The sequence below is a fragment of the Leptonotus elevatus genome, chromosome 2, assembly GCF_054856555.1.
Source record: "Leptonotus elevatus isolate MCC_2025b chromosome 2, RoL_Lele_1.0, whole genome shotgun sequence".
Classification (NCBI taxonomy): domain Eukaryota; kingdom Metazoa; phylum Chordata; class Actinopteri; order Syngnathiformes; family Syngnathidae; genus Leptonotus; species Leptonotus elevatus.
This window is the reverse complement of record NC_141240.1, coordinates 2956564-2980619: the sequence shown is the minus strand read 5'-3', so window position 1 is coordinate 2980619 and position 24056 is coordinate 2956564. Positions and strand designations below refer to the sequence as shown.

Sequence of the window (24056 nt, the reverse complement as noted above, 5' to 3'; positions counted from 1 at the left end):
CTCCCTCTCAAACAATGCGCACGCGCACGCTACATCCACATGTCACACAGCCTTCAGGCGCACACACAAGGGATAATTGTTATTTACACATTATTTTCAAAGGGAGCCACAACACAAGGATGAAATAGCCACAAGTGGATCCAGAGCCATGTGTTGCCGACCCCTGGCCTAGCTCATTATAGCTACTTTACAGTCTCTTACCTTGGAGCAAATGTAGGAATGCTTGTTTATCTTGGACTTGGAGACATTTAGCTGGGTGTGAAGCCGTCTACACAATCTATGGGCAAATCGCTTTACTATTTTGCTTGTTGGAGGTCCACAGCTTGTTGGAACATTGTTTGGTATGATTTTATTGAAGCTGACTAAAGTTTTGCGGATCAATTTTTACAATGGATTTCAATGGAGCGGAAAGAAGCTTGATGTACCTTGGCCGTTTAGGGGTGTGGTTTGGACGTGGTTTGCGAAAGGTCAATTGGCACAGTATTTGGCAATAGAAGAGGGCATTTTTCTTGCCCATTACATCAGCAAACTCGCATTCAAATGAACGAAGGCGGCTGTTAACGCACTGGATACGTCATTGCAATCACATGACTAGATGATGTGGATGATGGCGTTGCCCAGACGTTGTTATTTTGATACTTAACTCTTTGACCGCCAAAAACATTTAATAACGTTTAGTAAAATCCAAATGAGTGCCGCCAAAGACGTTAAAAGACGTTCACTATGTTTTTTTTGTTTTTTTTTGGGAAACGGGTGGAGGAAACCCTTGGCAAGCTGTGCTGAAAGTATCAAGCAGGTCGAGTTAGTATAATGCCTATTTTTGGGCACTAGATGGCAGCGATGACTCTCTTTGGACAAGATCGGGTAGGCGTCAGTAGAAGACGTGAGGCGGAGCTAGAGTGTTGAGGGTACAGTCTGATCACGGAGAAGACACTGGTTCTGGACTACGATGCCACCATGAATGGAGTGGATAAAATGGATCAGAACATCTCTTACCACCCGGTATAGGAACTGAAGGCCATGAGGAAGCCAGACGTAACACCAGGTCACCGTGTCATGATCCTGAGAGTAGACTTGATGACAACATGGCCAAACACACACTGCAGTATATACCTGCTACTCCCCGGAAAAAAAGGCCGGCAAGAAAGTGCACGCGAAGGGGCAATCGCAGTGAAACTAATCTGTGGTGCAAATCCTGCTGCGTCCCCTTGCACGCAGGGGAGTTTTACACAATAAACCATACAAAAAGAAAAACTGTGTAGTTGAAACATCCACACAATTGTAAATAGTACCACACATGCACAGTTGCACACATTTGTAAATAGTTTGCCAAATTGTTTTGTCAAATTGTTACACTGTTGAATGTAAATAAACTTATTTTGCTATCAAAAAACACGTTTTCATTTTTGGTGGTAGTGTTTTACAGAAGTAAAGCACGGTTTAGGTGTTTGTGGCATCATTCATGGAAAAAAAAGGTGTCAAATTCACTAGAGTGCATGAAATAATATCGTTTCACAAAAAGATTGATTTCTCCGTATTTTGGTCCAAAACAGAGCATTTAGATGAAACTAACCTATTTTCTATTGTTGATTACTGAAAAACGGAATAAGGTAGAAACAAACTTTTTTTTCTGATGCAAGATGAGAGTTCAATCTTTCATTTGGTAGTATCTGTGTTTCCATAGTCCAAACACAGAATTTTCTGTGGACCTTGAAAGATCAGTCAAAATGCTTAGATCAGCTGGCACCCACATATCCTCTTTTCTGAAAATGCTTGGCAGTCAAAGAGTTAATCGGCTTAAAGAAATATATTTTTTAAATGAGGGAATAAGATGCCAGAGATATTTGCACATGTATTCTTTATACACACTGCCACATTGAATACTGGAAAATTAGTTTTAAGTGGTGTATTGCTTTAAAAGTCATTCATCAGTTAACAACTTTGTCATAAAGACACTTCTATTACACTTGTATGACACTTTACCCAAAGCCACAGTGCCTAGCTGGTTCTCATTTGCACTCTGCTGGTTTATTTATTAATTTATTAATTTATTAATTTATTAATTTATTAATTTATTAATTTATTAATTTATTAATTTTAAATCCACCTCTATAGTAATGCCGTGTGACTTTGCGGCCGGCCAGAGAGAACTTGGAGGCAGACTCACAGACTTATTTTGAACTATGTTATGCATAAAACACTGGAACATTTTGGATTTTGATGGCATAGGACCTTGAAGCCTTTTCCACTGCAGGGTACCTACTAAAACTGAACACACTTGTAAACTGCGGACCCTGAATGCAGTGTGATAATGTCTCCACTTTGCAGCAACCCTGTTTCATTGTTGCTCAGCACAAACCCATTTGGGGAAAGTACAGCCCCGTGGAGCTTATACTCTGCAGTGGAAAGGTGATTTGAGTGATTTAAAGCAGAATAATTTTTTCAAACAGACCCTCAATGGTCGCAGAGTCAGGGCACAGACAAAAAAGAAGCGTGTCACCAGCAATACACACTGCACACATGAACCCCGCCCACACTGAGTGATTGACACATGACAACCCAACGAAGCATGCTGACCTCTTTGACGTTCTGATAGTTCTCGTTGTTCTTCTCCCCTTTCTCCTTCTTGTGGGTGGCGTCTTCTGCTGCCCCCTGCAGAAGCACAGGGCAACACAGCATACAAAACATGCTAATAAAACACTACTTGAAAATAGTATTACTCAGTGGTGGGCCATTGGCCTCCACATACCTAACTTAATCCAACTCTAACCACCTCTATACCATTTCAATTATACAAACCCCAATGCGATGCCAAAGAATGCAAGATAATAGCACGCAACTAGGCCACATATCTGGAGCAATTTAGAACCAGAATTTATCTAATAAAATAAAATACATCAAACTGACCAGAGATGGTTATAACTGTTAATTATTGAATGTACTATATGTGTTTTGCTAACCAAAGTTGTCTGTAACAAGTTTTGCTCTGATGTACCAACCAGAGGATGGAAAAATGCTCACATCACAAAAGGGCCAATAGCACTTTCAAAACCTGAAGTTGGCAATAATCGAGTTTTGAAAGGCCATGTTAACGTGCACACAAAGCCAAATATGCACTTATTCGGGTTATTAACTCATTCAAACCCAAGAAATTAAATTTTTTAAGCATTTCCTCTTTCAGGGCAAAGGAAATATGAAAAGCAAAATTTGATGCCCCATCATATAGTACTTTGAAAACTCAAGATTTTTTCCCCAGTTGTCCCAGGTCTTGACATGGTACAAGCCAAGTTAAGTTAATTGGATGAAACAAAAGTATGACCCCTGTAAATGTGCAAAAATTGGCAAAAATCTTACACGGGCCTCGCTTAAATACATTGATTTCTCTGCGGCGTTTTCACGTTATATTGTGCCTCTATGGCGAAAATGCCACAGTTTGTGACACGTTAACTATTCATGTGAGACAGACGCAACATCACTCGTAATGCTTAAACAATGTTTATCTCCAGCTTGCAGTGTTCAACAATACACGTCCGTGTAGGAACATTAGATGACACACACATAGTTCCGCTTTATCCAAACGAAGTAAGTCCGTTCTGGCGTGTACCGACAAGAACCGCACTACTGGAGCAAGTAAGAAACAAACTACTTTATTTAGCGTGGTGAGTGACATGAATATAATGTATTTTATTGACCGTTTAAAGTTAGAAGCGGAAATTACGTCTATTTCTGCCATTGTGGTGTCCCTCTTTCACCCCCTTACATCGGGTTATTCCAAACGCCATGTATACGGGGGTAACTCTGTCAACTTGTGCATGTAAACGTGTTATTCCGATTGTTCCAGAAACCCAAATTCTGACCATAACCCGAATATTGCCTACATGTAAACGTAGTCACTGGTGCCTTGCAGACAGTTTACTTAATCAGAAAAAAAAGTGCACATGTGTAGGTGTCCCACGAATTGAAGTATGTTCTAAAAATAGCTCACCAGTGATTGGATACTGTCTTGCTAAGAAACATTAAAACAGAAGAAGACTATCAACATTTATTTATGTATTCACTTAAACTTAACATGGTACATCTTTCTTAATGTACCAATGTTCCTATATTTTGTTTAAAACGAAATATCCATCCATCCATTTTCTTAACCGCTTTTCCTCACAAGGGTCGCGGGGGGCGCTGGAGCCTATCCCAGCTGGCTTCGGGCAGTAGGCGGGGTACACCCTGAACCGGTTGCCAGCCAATCACAGTAAAACTAAATAGAATGTGTTAATTAAAAAAAAATTTTTATTTCAAATAAGCACATTTTAGAGCTGTAATTTTAATACTTTGATATTTTCACTCATGTTGGCCCATGCCTATTTGTAAAGTTTCCCGGTGTATCTGTGAAAGTGGCACATTGCTCTGCAATGCACGTGCAGTTAGACCACGCATGCCACTTGGTGGTAAACCAGAAGAGCTGCTAACAATTTTTTTTTTGCCATCCAGCATGATAAACATATCATGTAGGCTGCATGTAAAGCAATGTAAATTGTAAAACGTATTGCCTTAAAGACCATGTATTGGGATAAATATGTATTGCGATACGCATCGTATTGTGAAGTCCAGCCCTAGTCGAGGGGCCGGCGACTAAATCGGCTCCCCACAACTAACTCTTGCAAGAGGACTGGTGAGGTTGGGTGGCTAGACACCCAGTAGAATTAAACACAATCTTGACAAGCGAGCTGTAAATCCCCGCACCAGGCAGAAAAGAAAGAAACAAGAAGATGCCAGCTCTTCGACTAGTAAGCCGGAACGTCCGGACCACGTGCCCTAGACTCGCCAATGATCCCCAAGTGATGGACAACGGACTGCAGTCAAAGATAAAGGAACTGGCAAGAGTAAACATTGACATTACCATAGTGGCTCCATTAGAAAGGCTAACTACACCTTCTACTGGCAGGGCCTGCCACAGGACAGCCCTAGACAGCACGGTGTAGGCTTTGCTGGGAAGAATTCTTTGTCGACAGCCATTGAACCACCAACTGGTTGATCAGAAAAAATCATACCTTGCGTCTGTCTCCAACAGCAGGCTTTGTCAGTCTCTTCAGAATTTTTGCGCCAACACTCTGCTCCACTCCAGAGGCGAAGGACCAGTTCTATGTGGCACTGGATGAGGCAATATACACGACCCCCACTACTGTAGGACTATACCTCCTTGGAGACTTTAATGCTAGTGGGAGCCAACTGCGAAACCTGTCTCTCCTGGCTCAACCACCATGGCATAGGCCGGATGAATGAGAATGGACAGAGGCTACTGGAACTGAACTGTCACCATGGCCTGTGCGTAACCAACACCTACTTCAAGTGTAAAGAATGCCACAAAGTGACTTGGAGACACCCTAAGCATTGGCATCAGCTTGACCTAGTCATCACCAGATGTGCGGACCTGAGAAGCGTACTTCACACTCGTAGTTTCCACAGCGCAGACTGCGACACAGACCACTTCCTCATAGGCAGGAAAGTAAGGCTGACCATGAATAAAATACACCATACCAAAACCTTAACATCTACAGCACCAGTGTCCCAGAAAGATCACAGCTGTTTCATGAAGTTTTCAGTGAGAAGATGGCTGCCCAAGCCCCAAATGTCCGTGATGCCATCTATACCTCAACCTTCACAGCTTTTGGGAGGAAGGAACGTCGTGTTTTGAAGCTCATTAGGATGAGATGCAACCAGTCTTGTGCAGCAGGATCCAGCTGGATTGCTGGGTGGAACACTACCTTAAACTGTACGCAACCCAGAACGCAGTGATGGATGCCACCCTGGATGCCCTACCCGACCTCGCAGTCATGGAGGAATTAGAAGCCCTGCCCACCGTGGAAGAAATTGGACAAGCCATCACCTCACTATCCAGTGGGAAGGCTTCTACAACATATCCACGAGATCCTGTGACTGTGCTAGGAGAAAGGCCAAGTACCCCAGGACATGTGCGACGCCAACATCGTCACCCTCTATAAGAACAAGGGGGAGGACAGTGACTGCAATAACTACCGTGGAATCTTCCACCTCAGTACCATGGGCAAGGTCTTCGCCTGCATTGTCACGACACGCTTCAGAGTCTCGCCTCCTGTCTGTACCAAGAGTCCCAATGTGGCTACAGGGCTGGGCGATTTAGAGTGGGCATGATCTTCTCATTACGCCAGCTGCAGGAGAAGTGCCGAGAGCATTCATAGACCTGATGAAAGCCTTCGACCTGGTCAGTAGAAGCGGACTCTTCAGCCTTCTGAGGAAGATTGGATGTCCCGCAAGACTGCTCCAGATGGCCACATCCTTCCATGAGGACATGCACAGCACAGTCTGCTTCTAACAGTGGTACATCCAAAGCCTTCCCTGTGAGCAGCGCAGTAAAGCAAGGCTGTGTTTTCGCGCCAACCCTCTTTGGGATCTTCTTCTCCATACTGCTTCAGTACGCCTTTGACAATTGCACGTAAGGCATCTACATCCGCATTAGAGCCAACGGGAAACTTTTTAACATCGCCCGTCTGCCTGCCAAGACCAAAGTGCAGGAGGTACTGAACTGTGAGATGCTGTTCACAGACGATGCAGCACTGGCGTCTCACACAGAAGCCGCAGGAGCTAGTCAACCACCTGTCTCATGTCTGCAAGGAGTTTGGCCTATCAGTATGAAGAAGACCTATATCCTGGCACAAGACACTCCTTCCCCACCGGACATCTCCATCTACGGTATGCACCTTGTGGTGGTGGACCCCTTCACCTACCTCGATTCGGCCATCTCCAGCTCTCCCTCCCTGAACAAAGAGATCAGCAACAAGATAGGGAATCCCACCACTATGGCTAAGCTAAACAAACGCGTGTGGAGCAACAGTCAGCTGACTGTGAACACCAATCTTCGAGTCTACCAGGCATACATTCTCAGCAAGGAGTTTGGCCTCTCAGTCTGAAGAAGACCTATATCCTGGCACAAGACACTCCCTCCCCACCGGACATCTTCATCTACGGTACGCAACTTGTGGTGGTGGACTCCTTCACCTACCTCGGTTTGGCCATCTCCAGCTCTCCCTCCCTGAACAAAGAGATCAGCAACAAGATAAGGAATGCCGCCACTATGGCTAAGCTAAACAAGCGCGTGTGGAGCAACAATCAGCTGACTGAGAACACCAATTGAGTCTATCAGGCATACGTTCTCAGCACTCTCCTGTACGGTAGCGAGTCCTGGACTACATACGCTAGTCAGGAGAAGCGGCCGAACAGCTTTCACCTCTGCTGCCTTAGACGTCTCTTGTAAATCAGATGGCAGGACAGGATAACTAATGCCAAAGTCCTCCAGCGTGCCGGCATTCCAAGCCTGTCCGCCCTCCTCAGCCGACTGAGGTGGCTGGTGCACATTTTCGTCGCATGGCTGCCGGCTGCATGCCCAAGGACATGTACGGAGTCTCCAGCACCGCTACAAAGATGTGACGCAACATAAAACAGGTTGGTATTGACCCCAATTCATGGGAAAGAACATCGGACGTCCCTCCGCTCTGGAGTGCCACAATCAAGAGGGCAGAGGAAACCAGAAACAACCAACTGGCATTCAAGAGAGCCAAGAGGAAGGCAAGGGCAGTCTTTGTTTCAGAGTCAACACCATACTTGTGCCACAAATGCTCTCGAGACTGTCACTCTAGAGTGGGATTGGACAGCCACTCCAGACGCTGATATTCTACAATATAGAAAACTTCTACTGCAAAATTCAACACCATAGCACTACACCATCGTCTCCTGAGACGAATTGGTGCAAAAAAAAAAAAAAAAAAAAAGATGTATTCAGGCCTGCACTGTTAATTAAATATGTGAAATTTTGAGAATATAGGATGGATCATCTGGGTCAAGTTACAGCAGCTTTTATTGTCACTTTGTGGTGAATCATCAGAATTTGTGGCACCGTAATGGCCACGCCATTTGCTGAAAAGTCACAATATTCGGTCTGGGGTATAATCAACATATTAAAGCTTTTTTGACACATTTTCAATTGGATTCTTTCAACGAGCTCAGTGTAGCAAATAAAAATGTAAAAAAAAAAAAAAGAGACATTTCTTGTCAAAACTAGGTAGCACTATATGCATAACTGAATATTATAATATTGATGTCTTTAGGCTCCCTGTTTGGGATTGAAGTTTGGGATTTTTTTTTTTACCTTGCACATAGGAGCTCTTATTAAGTATATCCTTCTTTGTGGCGAAGCAAATATGAAATGCAAAATTTGATGCCCAGCCCCTGTCATATAGTATTTCAAAAACTCAACTCTTTTTCCCAAGTTTGAAGCCAATCCGATGAAAAGTGTAGGACGAGGCAAACCCTGTAAATGTGCAAAAATGGGCCAACATCGGACATTAAAAAAATAATAGCTCACTTCCTGTTTATTTTAGTATATGGCTCCAAAATACTTTTTTGTAGGTCTTGGGCTCCTTCATATGCCTTCTTTCGTAAATCTTGCTGAAACGTACAACCGGGGCTCTTTGTTAAAATTTCTAGAGGGTGCTACTTAGCCATTTTGTTCACATCGTTAATGGCAACTTTAAAATATATATTTTTTCCCAGGCCGGACGTGTGTGCAGAGTTTGTTGAGTTTTCATACATGTTTCGAGGTCCACAAAATGTGATTCATTTTGGATTTTTTTTCTTTCTACAGATACAATAGGGACCATGCAGCGGTCGCTGCTCGGGCCCTAATAATCTTTGCAACAATAGGGACCTCGTAGTGGTCGCTGCTTGGGCCGTAATCATTAGTGTTGTTCCGTTACCGTTTTTTTGGCCCCCGATACCGATTCCGATACCCAGCTTTGCAGTATCGGCCGATGCCGATACCATAGCAATACCTACGTTTTTTTTTTTCTCTCAACATGAAAAAGCTGTCCTGCCATTGGTTCAGAGCATTCAAGGGCCAAAAGGATATCTTAGCTCGGCATGCAGTGAACATGTCACACATCAGTGAATGTCGTGCATGAGCAAGACACAAGATGGAAGAAGGTGCATCCAAAGTCCTATATTATCGTCAGAATTAATTGTATCGGTATGCTACTTGTTAGTACTCACCAATACCAATACCACTATTTTAATGCAGTATCGGAGCCCCTGCCGATACCAGTATCGGAACACTAGTAAACATAATAAAAAGCGGACTAATTCTACACTTATCTCCACACAGGATATAAGACGATAACACATGACAACAATCATCAGCACATAAACAGTAGCTGCACCTTCACCAAGGATGACACAGCGAGCCCCGGCCACACCCACCACAAACAGGAAGTTGAGTAAGCAGCGTACAAAGCAGCAGATACTCGTTTGTTAAAAATTGTTGCAGATGTGCTTGAATGTGACATCAGTGAGATGTGTTGGAGATGTTAGTTAATCCTCTCAGGAGACAACAAGCATAAGTCACAATTATTAATTTTATATTTATTAAAAAATCCATACTATTAGCCACTCCACGTGTGGGTGTTATTTTTTTTACAAATTATTGACCAATTTTAAGTGTTGAAAAAAACTCTTAATGGTTGAACAAATATGGTATGCAGTTTTTGTGGTCTTCTGAAAAGTGGGTATTTTGGAGGTACAAGTTTTTGACTCTGTGCTTTATTGTTTTAGCATATTAAAAATATAATAGATAACTTGTGTTTACACTTGAAAACTTGCAAATTATCAAAAATAATGGAGTAAAACAATGCTATAACATTGTGTGTACAATAAAAGTTGTCAACAGTTTGGACTTTGGAATGAATTATTACAAATCAAATTGCTTTCAATGGGAATTTTTGTTTTGAAAGTTCACCAAAATGAATTTGTGGGTTGTGGTCAAACTTGCAGGTTCTGAATCAGTATGCACGCATAGGACAAGGTTAGAGTTTTGTGCTACCTCCACTTTCTCTTTCTTGTCTTTCTTTTCCTTCTTGCCCTCTCCACCTCCCAATGTCTTCTTCTCCACCCACAGTTCAGACTTTTCCACCAACGTCCTCAGGCGGTCCAGGTCTGATTTGATCAGCTTGTAGTTCTCCACATCCTGAGCCGAGATGAGTAGCTGGACCTATGCAGGTAGAAAAAAAAGAAGATCTGCCTTGACTCTAGTGATTAGGCATAAACACACATAAACCCTGAGTGGTGAATAAGCACCTGCCCTTTTTTTCCTGGATGAGAAAAAGCACAATTTTTGCTGCAGCCTGTTTGTTTTTTTAATTAATCAATATTAAAAATATATTTTAAAAAAACAACACCAACACTTGAGCTGTGAGCAGCTACAAAGGACCCTCGCAGCCCGGGCCACTTACTTGCGTACTTGCACATTGGGGTACTGGCACATTAGATTTTTTTGAAAATGGCATAATAAACCTTTACATGTGGATTGTTTTGTTGTTGGTTTTTGCCAGGCCTGATGTACTTTCAAAATGTCATGAGTTTTTACACATTTATACCAACCAAATCAGCATATTTATTTCTTGCCAAACAGCGTGTTTCCACAGCAGAGGTGGCAAATCCAGGTTAAGTAAAATAAATACCCTGCCACAGTTTGGCTTTAGCCTTTTGTGCTAGCTAGCTAGCTAGCACCCTAGCAGGTAAACGAGCACCATGGGTACGAGCTGACTAGTTAGCTCGCTCCCTAGCAGGTAAACAAGTACCATGGGAGCTAGCTAGGGAGCTATATAACTAGCACCTGAGGCTAAAGCCAAACTGTGGCAGTATTTTTACTTTCTGGACCTAGATTTGGCACCTCTGAACCACAGTGACAGAATTTGGCATATACAAAGTTTTGCTTTTACTTTTTATCTGGAACATCATTTTGTCAATCGGACAAAATCTGTGGGAGTTCTTTAAAATGCAACCTCTATAATAAGCCCAAAATGGGACAACATTTTTAAAAAACTAAAATGGCTGACTTCCTGTATATTGCTTCAAGAGACTTTTTGTCGGTCTTGGGATGTTTTGTATGCCTCTAACTTTTCGTACCTCTAAGTGAAACGTACAACATTTCAACAACTTTCTACGAGACACACACATTGGTCTTACTGTGTAGGTGCCAGCATGTTAGAGTAAAAACTGTGGTATGTTCTAAAAATAGCTCACCAGTGAAGGGACACTGACTTGCGCTTAAGAAGAATTAAAAGGAAAAAGATGTTAAAATTTGTTTTTAAACTTATGGTGCACATTTCTTAACTTAGCAAATATTCTACATTTTGTATAAAAATGTAATAGATTCTGTTGAATGGAAGAAAGAGCTGTTTTTATTTACTCAAATATTACAAAAAAGGACAAAAATAGTAGCATAAATGGACCCAAATAAAAATCTGCGATATAGAGTGAATCCGCAATAAGTGAACCGCAAAGTGTATTTCAAAAACTCAAGATTGTTTCCCCAGTTCTTGTTGCAGGTCTGGAGATGATACATGGATCTTTTTGTGCGTCTCGTGATGCTACATGTGGCTTCCAATTTTCGTAGCTCTCGGTCAAACGTGCCAGGATTGGTTTCAATTTTTCTATTCTAGGGGGCGCTGTAGAGCCATGTTATGATAACTTCATAATTTCACATTTTTCGCTGGACCCGAACAATGTGCAATGTTTGGTGTCAAGAAGGGGGAGCTTGAGGACCCAAATGCGGGAAGACAGGGCAAGGAGGCAGAGGATCGATCAAAAAAGGGATTTTAATTTCTACAAAACAAAACAAAAGGCGAGATCTAAATTGCACGGAAAAACATAACATGGAGAAAACAACAAGGCAAAACGGGCAGCATGACATGGGGGGAAAATCCAAGGCAAAAACGGGCAGCATCACAGGGGGAAATACAACAATGACCCGACCCAGACAGAGGGGAGACAGCAGACTAAATACACAGACTAACGACACAACAAGACACACCTGGGGCAAGACACAAGTGGCTGAGGGCACTGATTGGATCACACGAGGAAGGGCAGGATCACACTTAAACAAGACCAAGGGAGACACACAAGGAAAACAGAACCCAAAACATGACAGTTTGGTGAGTTTTTGTACTTGTTTAGGCCCAAAAAATTTATTTCAGAGAATAATAATAATAATAATTGTATTAATAATATGCCCTGCGATTGGCTGGCAACCAGTTCAGGGTGTACCCCGCCTACTGACTGAAGCCAGCTTGGATAGGCTCCAGCGACCCCCGCGACCCTTGTGAGGACAAGCGGTTAAGAAAATGGATAGATGGATAATAATAATAACGTCTACAGAAACTATAGGGTCCTCTAATTACACTCTTTGTCATCTATTTCCCTCAAAGTGTTTTGATATCTGATAGGCATTTATTCTTATCCTTTGCGCCCCTCACTGATCTGTGGCGCACATATACTCCACATTGCCCCTACCTGCGCCTCCTACTCCACTATCTCCTTGTCTTGAGGCTTGTGTAGTTAGCCAACTCAAAACAGACATTCCTTCACTCATTCACTCCCAGCCATTTACACTGAAGCAAACAGCTTCGCTCTTGATTTTGATTTTGCAAGGTCCACAGAATATTGTGTTCTATTGCTATAAAATGGAACCTACCAAAATAAATATTAGGGTATCTTCTTTCATCAGGAAAAAAAAGTATATTTGTATCTATTTCAGTTTTGCAGTAATTAGCATTAGAATATAGCTAAGTTTCATCATTATTCATAAACCTGTTGAAAACACTGGGGAAAAAGAGCTTGTTGCAACATGGCCCTGGCTGATCTCCTATACTCCTGCCAGCTGCTGCACGTTTTTTTGTTATAACTACCATTGCTTTAGGTAACCTTTTCATTTCAGAAGCTGTATCAAAGCCTTCTGTGTGCTCTAGTGTAAAAAAAACATTAAAAAAAAATTATAAATGTGTTTTTGGGAGTGCAAGACAAAGTATTAAAAACGTATAAATACGTTTTTAAGAGTGCAAGTCAAAGTAATAAAAAAATTCTTTATACGTTTTTGGTTACACTATAGGGGTTGGGGTAGTGGTGTATGGGGTGACCTGTTTGAAGGTTTGCAGCACTTCCTGCCTCTGGCTGAAGTGTCTGAAGAGCAGCTGTAGAGCTCCAGACACCAACGGCGGGTACTCGTGCATAGTGAGGTGAATCAAGACACGCAGGAACATGCGGCCGCCTTCGTCATCCACCTCCAGAATGCTGTTTCCCTTCCTACGCATGCACACACACTCAGTCAGTCAGTCACAAGTCACAAATGTAAAGTTTTAGCACTCCATGTCATACCCCACGCCAAACATAGCTTCAGCCTGCTCTCCAATGTGCTGTAGGTTGATGGCGGCTGCAGGAACAGACAATCGTTAGCGTGACACATGTAACCGCCATTGCCCCACCCACTGACTTTCCACTGCACCCTGCCTCCCTCGTGAGCGGACATGGACCTGCATGCTCTAAACTGGTGGTGGCATCAGCATCAGCCAGTGGGTAGACATCCACAAATTCCTTCTTGAAGACGGAGAGCAGGAAGGAAAGACGGTAGTCCAGACGCACATTCAGGATGAACTGACGAAGACAAGACGGATACAATTATCACATCTAAAATTTTTGGAACCAGTGAGTAATGTTATGACATTACCTGAACCATCATTTTATATGTTGGAGAAAATGGTAAAATGTTCTCGATTATAATCATACTAATTTTAATACAAAGCATTATTGCTTCCCTTGAAAGGTGCCACAGTAAACAAATTATTATTAATAAGTTACTAATATGTCACAACGCTGTAATGCTGACTGGAAAACAATGCCTCTCATCTGAAGTCAGCTGGAAGAGGCTGCAGCTCACCTGCATCCCACTCTAAAAAGATAATTGTTGAACCAATTTAATATTCCAAATTGAATTGTTGAGCAATTTAAAAAAAAATCACTTCAATTGGTAACACACAATTGAATTAAGTGAGTCCAAGTGAATATATTAAGTTGAATTAATTATGAGTTTATTAAACGTAATATATTCACCTGAATTAAATTAATCCAAATTGACTCTAATCCAAAGTATTAATAGTCAGAAGTGTGGACGTGAGGCATGTGACTTGGACTCAAGTTTGACTTGAGTCATGAATTTGACGACTTTAAATTCGACTTAACAAAATGTCTAAAGACTTGGACTTTACAACAATGATTTCTGACTTCACTTGGACTTGAGCACTTTGACTTGAAAAGACCACCAAACCAAAAATATTAAAATGTATGTAAACGATTTTGTCTCGGTGTTTGTGTGTGTGTGTACATGTGTGAACTGGGCTGACACAGCGCCATCATTCAGACATGTCAGGGAAGTCGAAAACACAAGCCTCCTACGCTAAGGCAAATTTCAAAATGAAGCTGGCCAAATAATACATTGACACCAATGCAACAAACAGCCTTGGCGGATTTTACTTTGAAGTCTGCCTGCATGGTTGCTTGAGCTTGACTACTTCCCTTTGACATTTTTGCATTATAGACGTTTTTATTGAAATTACATATTTTACACCACCATTATCATTATGCCACCCCGAAAGTATAATAAATAGCTAATTTAGGACACGAAGAAACCGCAAGTTAATTACGCCGTCATTGTACGATACGGTACAAGTCTCCTGTGTTCGTGGCTAGTAGCTAACTGTTAGCATTAGCATTGGGTGCTAAACCGTAGTTTGACAGCTGTTGCTTGTCTGAGCTTGCTTTTCTTATTGTTTTCAATATTGTGGACCTATTCTACTTTGTAATCCACTCTCCATGTTTAAACGAAGGGAATGTGCCTTACATTGCATTTAGATGTATTTTTCATTATTAAAAATAAATAAATAGAACTTTGCCTTCATTTGTAATTATTTTATAAAACACTAGCTTTAAAAAAATAATAAAAAAATTAAATCAAAATGTCCAATATGGCCATTTGGATTTTAGGAACACAGCTTCAAGTGCATTACAAGTGCAATATAACATAAGGCAGGATACCTTGTTATTTCATACATGGACCATGTATAAAATAATTATGTATCTTGCCTTATATTGCACTTAAAGTTGTGTTCCTAAATCCTAACAGCCATATTAGACATTGTTAGTTTATATATATATGTTTGCAAATTGAATGGCCTTTTATAAAATAAATTAAGACAAAGTTGTATTTATCTGATATAATTTTTTTGGGGGGGGGCAATCCGATCCGTGACTTTGAAGTTGTTTGGGTAGAAAAACTATGAGGTGGTCAACAAAAAATGAATTGCAGTGTGTCCAATATTAGATCACTGACGGAGAGGCAACAACTTCAAACTTTGTTCAACATCTGAAGTTGCACAAAGAACGGTAAGTAAGCTAATGTCAGTTGTTGATCGGCTAATTATTGTTGGTAGCTGCATAGTTAATAAGAATGTAAACTCACTGGTAACACACTGCAACACGGCAATCTGTTGCACCACTCTGGGTTCACTCCCTGAGTCCCTGACTCCTACTTTGACGGTCAACCGAAATAATATAATCTACGATCAGGGTTTTTCCTATGTAGAAAACAGCCTGTGTTGGTTAAGCTCGACAGCAACGTATTTTAACTGCAGTTGCAGCGTTAAACCATTATGGAGGCGCTATATCAACAGCACAGGAAAGACCTGATGTAATAACCGAAGAAGAAAAAGTTTTTTAAAGTTTTTTGTTTTTTTAACTTAATTGCACCGAAGTAGAAACAGATCAGGGAGCAATTGTTGCACACGCCCACTTCCTGGTTGAGAAGCAAAGGACCGGTGGCTCCAGCCATTGACAAAGATAAAAACACAGTATATACAATAAACATAATAGTGTTTTACAACAACGCTGAACTATATTTACAATTTAATATGTACTAGTGGATTTTTTTTTTTTGTGATTATAGTAATAAATAAATAAATCACAGGTCACGGCCGACAGCACAACACCGTGCCTTCCACTTAAATAAGCTTTCAGCCAGCCGCAGCACAAAGCCTCCCTCAGCGCTCGCCCGGCCCATGGTGATGGCTCCAGCTTCGGGTATGGCGGCTTTAGAGACCGCAGGAAGTAGGGTGACCAACGTTTGAAGCTCAGTTCATGTGACCCACAAATTGGAGTTATGTCGCGCAAAATCAGTGCGTGCCCCAATAATAATAATAATAATAATAATATTTGTTTTACTTTGAAAATGTGGCGAGATATTGTCAGCCGTAATCACGACAACAAGGCGTAGCCACAGACTTAAGTACAGTCCGTCTGAGTCGCTCACAAAAAGTCCACCGTTGCCTTCGTGGCTGCCGGACTGTTGTAAACCACAGACCCACTGAACCCTCATAGTTGCTTATTTATTGTTTACACTTTTGCTCAACACTTATAATCAAAATACTTTTCTCATTGAAGCTATGCCGGCATAACTACGATGCCGCAAAAAAACAAAAAACTAAACAAAACAAAACGTGACCAGCACACGGGCCTGTTTGTTAGCCTCAATTTGCTGTCTTCATCTAGCCTGTCCAATAATACACAGGCAACAAATGCGTGCTGAAGATGAGTCGTACATGGTCTGAGGACAACGGGGATGCAGCATCCCAAGTGGCGTTCAAATAGTGAGTGATATACAGTATTTTTAATCTGGCAAACTATGTCTTCACACAATCAGTGGCAGTGTTTGGGGACGGCAATAAATAAACAAAACATTCTAAATTGAGCTAGTGCATTGCATGAATGTCAGTACAGTAGTGTATATATTATAATACTTTTGTTATCCTTTAAAGCGTTAATATTTATGTGTTCAAATAAATGAGCTCATTTTAATGGTTTTAGTATGAATCATAGCCATGAATGCAGTTGTACAGTATAAAAATGCTTAATATGAAATCATCACAAAACTTATGGGCCACCACTGCAAATTATTTTCTTGAATACCCACAAACAGTGTGGGAAATTTTCTGATAATACTTGCACTTCTGGTCTAAACATCAACTTGATATTTTCAGTATTTAAGATGTAAATGTATATTTATGGTGTATGATGTGTAGACACTTGTACAAAAAATATGAATTAAAAACATTGTAGTATTTAGCAGTAATATAATGAAAATGCTTCGAAATGTGAATAACGGTATTTATTTGGCAAGTAAATTTAGGTGTGCACCCCCTAAATTTTCTTGGGTAAACCACCATCAGCGAGTCTGCCCACGGGGAGGAGCCGCCGCATTGCTGAGGAGTGTCCCACATTGTCCCTCAGAAATGGCCGATAATGGTATTGGTCACCGCCGCCAGTACTGATACCTTAATATTAGACTGGTATTGGCACCAAAATCTCGTATTGGTAGTCACCCATCATAGTCAGGATGGTACCACCTCTGCCTCAATTTGAGCCAGGAAAAACCCTGACGATGTTGTTAAAATGACTCGAAAGGACTTGAAATTCAAATTGTAGAACTTGTGAATCGCTTGAGACTTGTCCTTCTTGACTCGGGACTTGAGGGCAAAGACCTGAGACTTACTTGTGACTTGCAAAACAATGGCTTACTCCCACCTCTGTTAATAGTTCAATGAATGTAATGAATGAAATGTATTGCGTGTCATCCCAATGGATCAGGGCCCTTTCTCCTGTTAACCATGGGTGGGGTATTGTTGAAGGGCAACTAATCATCACATGGATGTCCCTGAATTTAGCGCCAGACGTTCTCCTGACATTGATGCACTCTGGCTGTAAAGTATCAAAATATACAACATCTAACTGTTTGTGCATTAACGCACGTTTACTGCACATATCTGTGTAAATGTACAGATTGTTTCAATGTCACCAAAGGACACTTAACTATTGAGTTCGATGATGATGATGACACGTACATATACTGTAAATCAGAACCACTTTCTGCTCACTTGATCATTTCAGATTACAGTTCAAGTCTATGTACCCTCAAGTTTATGGCTTGACAGTATCTGTCTGTAATCTGAGTTTTATATCTGTAAATAAAGTCTAGTCGTACTGTACTATAATATACTGACTTCTGGGTGTTTATTGTTGTCTTAATCTTTAACCCTCAACTGAAAATCCATTGTATGTTGCATTAACAGTTATTGAACAACGTACGTTTTTAAAATTATTTTGCGCTGCAATGTAATCTGTAATGGGACAGAGCTCACATTACATAATTTTGTACAAAGTATCACTGTTTATCATTTCATCAAGTTTCAAGGATGATCGACCACCTGATCAGGAGATATAGGGGTCTATAAACATGCTTAGAGACCCCAAAATATGCTATATTTACCTAATCATGGTATGTTCAGATGGTTGGTATAAAAAAAAACCTGCAAGGATTTCAGTGGAGAACTTTTAGCACAGTATACCTAGGGGAATTATCAAGAAAAAACAAAAATGAGCTGGCTCCCCCATTAATGGAACGTAATCCTCTTTCTAACCACATTTTGCTTCATGGCTGGTGGCCTATTATACTAGAGCTGATTCAAAAGTAGGGGTGTAACTTTCACTAAGAGGGGGGGGGCTTTATGGGGGGGGGTGCTGGGGGGGGGTCGTCCTTTGGCGCTGCCGCGGCCTGGGGGGCCCTGAGGTGTTGCACTTGCTCTGTCCTGGCAGGGGTCGACGGCTCCCCTCTTTGGTGGGAATTTTCATGCATGCCAGATCCACCACACCAGCATCTATCGAAACTCAGACACAATCTGCTTCCTCCTCAGGTCATTGAATCGGTGGAGGCTGGTGTCTGTGGATCTCACTCTGCTTCGTTTGTCCTTCCTTCCTTTCCTCAGTCTCTCCTTTGGTCTCTTGAGGTCTCCCTGATTTTTTGGATTTGTTGGAATTTAGATGTTTCTGGGGTTGGTGAAGAATTCTGGTTGGTGGCCCGGTGGGTGGTGTCTGGCCGGTGCTGGATTTAACTTTCCTTTGTTTTCTTTGGTCCCCTCGGGTCTCCTGACGGCGGTGTTCGGTTTAGGTGAACGGTATGGGATTTTTTCTAATAGGTTTTCGGTGAGCTAACGAATACACACACACTCGCACGCACATACACATACTCACCCACATACAAAAAAAAAAAAAAAGGAGCAATGATGATGACATTACCGAATGAACAATACTGAGCTCTTTTTGAAAAAAATAAAAAAAGTAGGGGTGTAAATCAATCAAGACGATTCGATACGCATCTTGATACATAGGGTGCAATCTAATACAAGAACGATTCGATTTTTAAAATTAAACTATTCGGTTTGGTTCGATTCAGTAGGGTCACGATTCGATTCGGTTTGATTCAATGTAGCGGTGCAACGATTATTTGATTACTCAATAATTAGTCAATTGTCAAATTAATGTACAATTATTTTGTTACTCCATTAATTATTTTAATATCTTGCTTATTTTAAAATGATCTAAATCTTGTAATTTGCACATTTGTAAACATATGCTTTTAGTTTGGAAACCAGTTTTCAACATTTTTGCCTATGTAATGTTCTGATATAACGCAGTTTGAACATGCATCTGCCTAAAAAATACTCCATTTGTAAGTTGTTAAGTTGTAACTACTAAGGAATATCTTTTTCAAAGTGTCATCTTACTAAATGTAAACTAACTTAAAACAGTATCTCAGTTACGTTCTAGTACGTTTACTATTGTGAGACAGTGTCAGTTCCAGTATACTATCCATACATGCAGGAAATAAGTAGATGTATGCTTAATGTTTATCAAGGTTCTTCTTGTGAAAAATCAGTTGAACTTGATCATCACGATCATGTTGGGTGTCATATTCCAGTAACAGTAACAAAGGCTGGCACTTTATTGCTGCACAGTAAATTCTATAGTGTAAATTTGACTATTTTAGAGTGGGACCAAATAGACTCAGTTTTAGAGTAATTACACTTGGAAGAGAGAAAAATAAAGAATTGGGAAAAAATAAAGTCACTCAAGGGTGAAGGAACAAACTCACAACCTTCAGCTTGGGAGACAGCCGATCTACTCGCTGAGCCATGCAGCTCCTGTTGTGTGTTAGTATATCACTCATGTCAGCTGGAATCTTTATAATACCAAGAGACCATGAACAATATATTTGGTCTGTTGGAGATAAGCAAACAGTAGGAGTGGCATAGTTCAGGTGTTCTAGTGGCAGTCTCCCAAGCTGAAAGTTGTGAGTTCATTCCTCAACCCTTGAGTGACTTTTTCCCCCAATTCTTTATTTTACTCTCTTCCTAGTGTAAATCTTAGCCTACTCGGCACTAATGTTTTTATCATTTTCTGAAAGCCCTCATTCTCCACAATGCAGTATGGCTTAAGTCTTTCTTAACAATAAACCGGGTTATTAAGGTCATTATTACCTTTCCTCTGGTCGAGTTGTGGGTGTTTTAGTTGGAAAAAATCCTCACTGTCCGAGCATGCGGTTGAACACCGGATCCATGCCAGTGGCTGGCTCATCGCGTTGTACTTGCGGTGTGTGCGAGCGCAGATTGACAGTCTTTGTACATGGCGACACTTTTATCCAGCATTCCATTGTTCATATAAAATGAACATCTCTTTCATACTTTGGATATGAAACTTGCCAGAGTACGTTAACTGCGACAAGTCTTGTGTGACTTTTTTTTACCCACACACAACCAAACACGGTCTCCCAGGCGAAGTCTTGCGTAACTTAGAGTCAATAGTATCAGCAACATAAAACTGATTTATAACGTCTTGAGCGGGCCATCGGCCGGTTAAAGCTATTTCTAGACTAATTTATTAGTCCGTGTGCTGGTGCATTTGCATCGTTAAAATAAAAACCGGATTTCCGGTTCAAACTCTCTCTCTACTCTGCTGGTTTGGCAACCTTAACACCAAATCAAAAAATGCACTGAGCAGAATAATTAATACAAGCAGTAAAATATTGGGAGTTCATCAAAGCTCACTTACAGATTTGTTCAACAGGCAGGAACAATGCCGTTCTTTCAGATGACTTCCATCCTTTACATCTTGAGTTTAAGATGTTGCCATCTGGATCTCGGTTTAAATTTCCGAGGACTAAAAGCAACAGGTACAAGCACTCCTTTGTCCCTTCTGCCAGAGGAGTCGTACCTGATTGATTAACTGTTTTATTGATTTTTATTGAATTGCTTGATTTGGTATGAGTATGCTATTTATACAGAAATAGCTGTTTGCACTGATTGCACTTTCCCTGTCATGTATGGGCGTTGCTTCGGACATAGTTGATTTTTGTGCCAGAATACACTGTATTTTCCCAAACCTTTTATGCTCTTAGTAATGTTTTGTTTGACTTAAATGTTGTTCACTGCTTGCTGCAACAATAATTGCCCTACAGGGACACATATACATTTGAACTTGAAATCGGTTTTTGTTACACTCCTATTAAAAAGCTCATAAGAATTTACTCTTTACTCTAAATAATACAATAACAGACCCAGAGGGCCGATACATTATTATTCAGGTGACTATATTTAATAAAATATATACATTTGGTAATTTATATGCCCCTAATAATGATGATCCGGCCTTTTTCCATGAATTTTTCTCTCAGCTGTTTGAATAAGCAGCGAACTCTACTATTATTATTGGAGGAGACTTTAACACAGTCTTAAATCCATTAATAGATCGTTCTAATAAAACAACATGCATAAGGCGATTACAATCTACTTAAGTAATAGGGATGATTTTGGCCTCGTCGGCACGGTGGCTGACTGGTTAGCACGACCGCCTCCCAGTGCAAAGGTTGTGAGATCGAGTCCGGGCTTCGGCCTTCCTGGGTGGAGTTTGCATGTTCTCCCCGTGCTTGCGTGGGTTTTCTCCGGGTACTCCGGTTTCCTCCCACATTCCAAAAACATGCATGGCAGGTGAATTGGACACTCCAAATTGTCCATAGGTGTGATTGTGAGTATGGTTGTTCGTCTCTGTGTGCCCTGCGATTGGCTGGCAACCAGTTCAGGGTGTACCCCGCCTACTGCCCGAAGCCAGCTGGGATAGGCTCCAGCAACCCCCGCGACCCTTGTGAGGACAAGCGGTACAGAAAATGGATGGATGGATGGACAGCTGGAGACTTAAAAACCCAAATAAGAAGGAATTTACCTTCTTTTCAGCTGTGCACCGGTCTTTTTCAAGAATAGATTTTTTTCTTACAAATAACTCTATTGCTGATAAAACTGTTACAAAAATACATCCTATTATTATTAGTGACCACGCACTAGTCTCCCTTTCCCTACAAGTTGATTATACCTTTAAACCACCACCGACATGCCGTTTTAACATCTTACTGCTAAACGACGCAGAATTTGACAAAACTATAAAAAAAGAGTGGGCAGATTTTTTGGAAATAAATGACTCTCCAGACCTATCTCCATCTCTTCTCTGGGAAGCTGGGAAAGCAGTAATTAGAGGTACAATTATATCATATTCATCTTATAAAAAGAAACACGATCAAAAATTTGAAAAAGACTTGGAAGATAAAATTAAACAACTGACGGATGAGTATGCAATAAACCCAAATAACCAAATATGGACTGACTTACAAAATACAAGATACGAGATAATATGTTTATATCATATACATCCTTGCTCCAAAAATACAAAATAAAAAACTGATTTTTTTTACATTATCTGCAAGTTAAAAGTATGTTAAAGAAACAAATTCCAACACTTCGGGGTACGCTCCAACCGCCTGTTTTAGCTAAAGATATTACCAAGCTTTCTCCAACAACAACAAAAAAACTCTCAAAAATATATAAGTTACTTTTATATACTGATAAAACGTCTTTACCCATCTCGAAATGGGAAACAGACTTGTCTATAGCTCCGGAATCTGACTTTTGGATTCAAATTTGTGAAAACGTTTTTTAAAACGACAAAACACACAAATTTACAACTTATCCAATATAAAATTATTCATAGAACATACATTACTCAATATATGATGAAGAAAATGGGACTCTCAGACTCCGACATTTGTCTCCAGTGTTTACAAAACACTACAGACACTTATTTTCATGCTTTATGGTCATGTACTCCGGTTATGTATTTCTGGACTAAAGTCTTAGAAAAACTTTCCGCTATCTTGGACTGTAGGATACCGTTCTCTCCAAACTTGTGTTTGCTAGGTGACCTAACAACAACTGACTTACCACATAAACAATTTCAATCTACACTTGTAGCCCTTACTATCGCAAAAAAACCAATTCTTGTTAACTGGAAAAATAAACAAACTCTGAATATCGACCAATGGTCTAACCTCCTCATAAATCACATTTTAATGGAAAAATATCTGCCTCAAATAAAAACCAAATATCAAAATTGATAGAAACATGGTCTACGTATAGAGAATATTTTAACCTAAATCTGGTTACTTAATTCTTAATTCTGCCTGTTAGCGAGAGCCACCGCATCGCGATAACTTACATTGATGTTTCTGTATTTGGCAATTTGTAACTAATGGTTGTGTTTTTATAGTCAGGAACCCAGTTGCTGCCAACAGGATCGAGCAGATTCACCTCCAATGGGCACTAAGGGTAAATATTCGGAATCACTGCATGCCAGTGGGTTAATTCTATAGGTGCTGTCCCCCCCTGGCTGGGCGTGGGCGGGTCTGCCTCTCTGTTGGCTGCTGGGTGGCGGCTGCGTCTTGGCCGTTCCCTGGGTCTCTTGGGGGGTGCTGCTTGCGGGTCTCGGCGCTCCGGGGACCGGGAGGGTGGGTGGGTTTGGTGTTGTGCCCGCCCCGCTCCGGGGGGTGTCTGGGGGCGGCTGGGGGCTGGGTTGGGGTGGGTGGATGGGGGGCGGGGGGTCGTGGGGGGAGCGGGGGTTGTGGACCGGTGGGGTGCCTGGTGGGCCTGCAGTGCCCCGTCCTGCTGCGTTGGGGGCACGGGCCATGTTGGGGTGGGGGGCGCTCCTGCTCCTGGGTTTGCTCTCCGGCCGGTGGCCCTGGCGGGGCCCGGGGGTCGTCCTTTGGCGCTGCCGCGGCCGGGGGGCCCTGAGGTGTTGCGCTTGCTCTGTCCTGGCAAGGGGCGACGGCTCCCCTCTTTGGTGGAGATTTTCATGCATGCCAGATCCACCACACCAGCATCTATCGAAACTCAGACACAATCTGCTTCTTCCTCAGGTCATTGAATCGGTGGAGGCTG

The 24056-nt window shown here is 41.4% G+C and overlaps 1 protein-coding gene across 6 annotated transcripts in view; it reads right to left on the bottom strand.

Annotated features, from left to right (window-relative positions):
- itpr3 (inositol 1,4,5-trisphosphate receptor, type 3) overlaps window positions 1-24056 on the bottom strand; it is a 197050-nt gene that overhangs the window by 64647 nt on the left and 108347 nt on the right. For 5 of the 6 annotated variants that reach the window (XM_086069881.1, XM_086069875.1, XM_086069876.1 and 2 more), the window contains 5 exons: window positions 13389-13509; window positions 13234-13288; window positions 12996-13161; window positions 9902-10069; window positions 2578-2652 (listed from right to left, as the gene is read on the bottom strand). In XM_086069881.1, coding sequence (XP_085926007.1) covers window positions 2578-2652; window positions 9902-10069; window positions 12996-13161; window positions 13234-13288; window positions 13389-13509 — 585 coding nt within the window. The remainder of the gene's footprint in view (window positions 1-2577; window positions 2653-9901; window positions 10070-12995; window positions 13162-13233; window positions 13289-13388; window positions 13510-24056) is intronic. The other variant, XM_086069878.1, reaches the window with a different exon arrangement.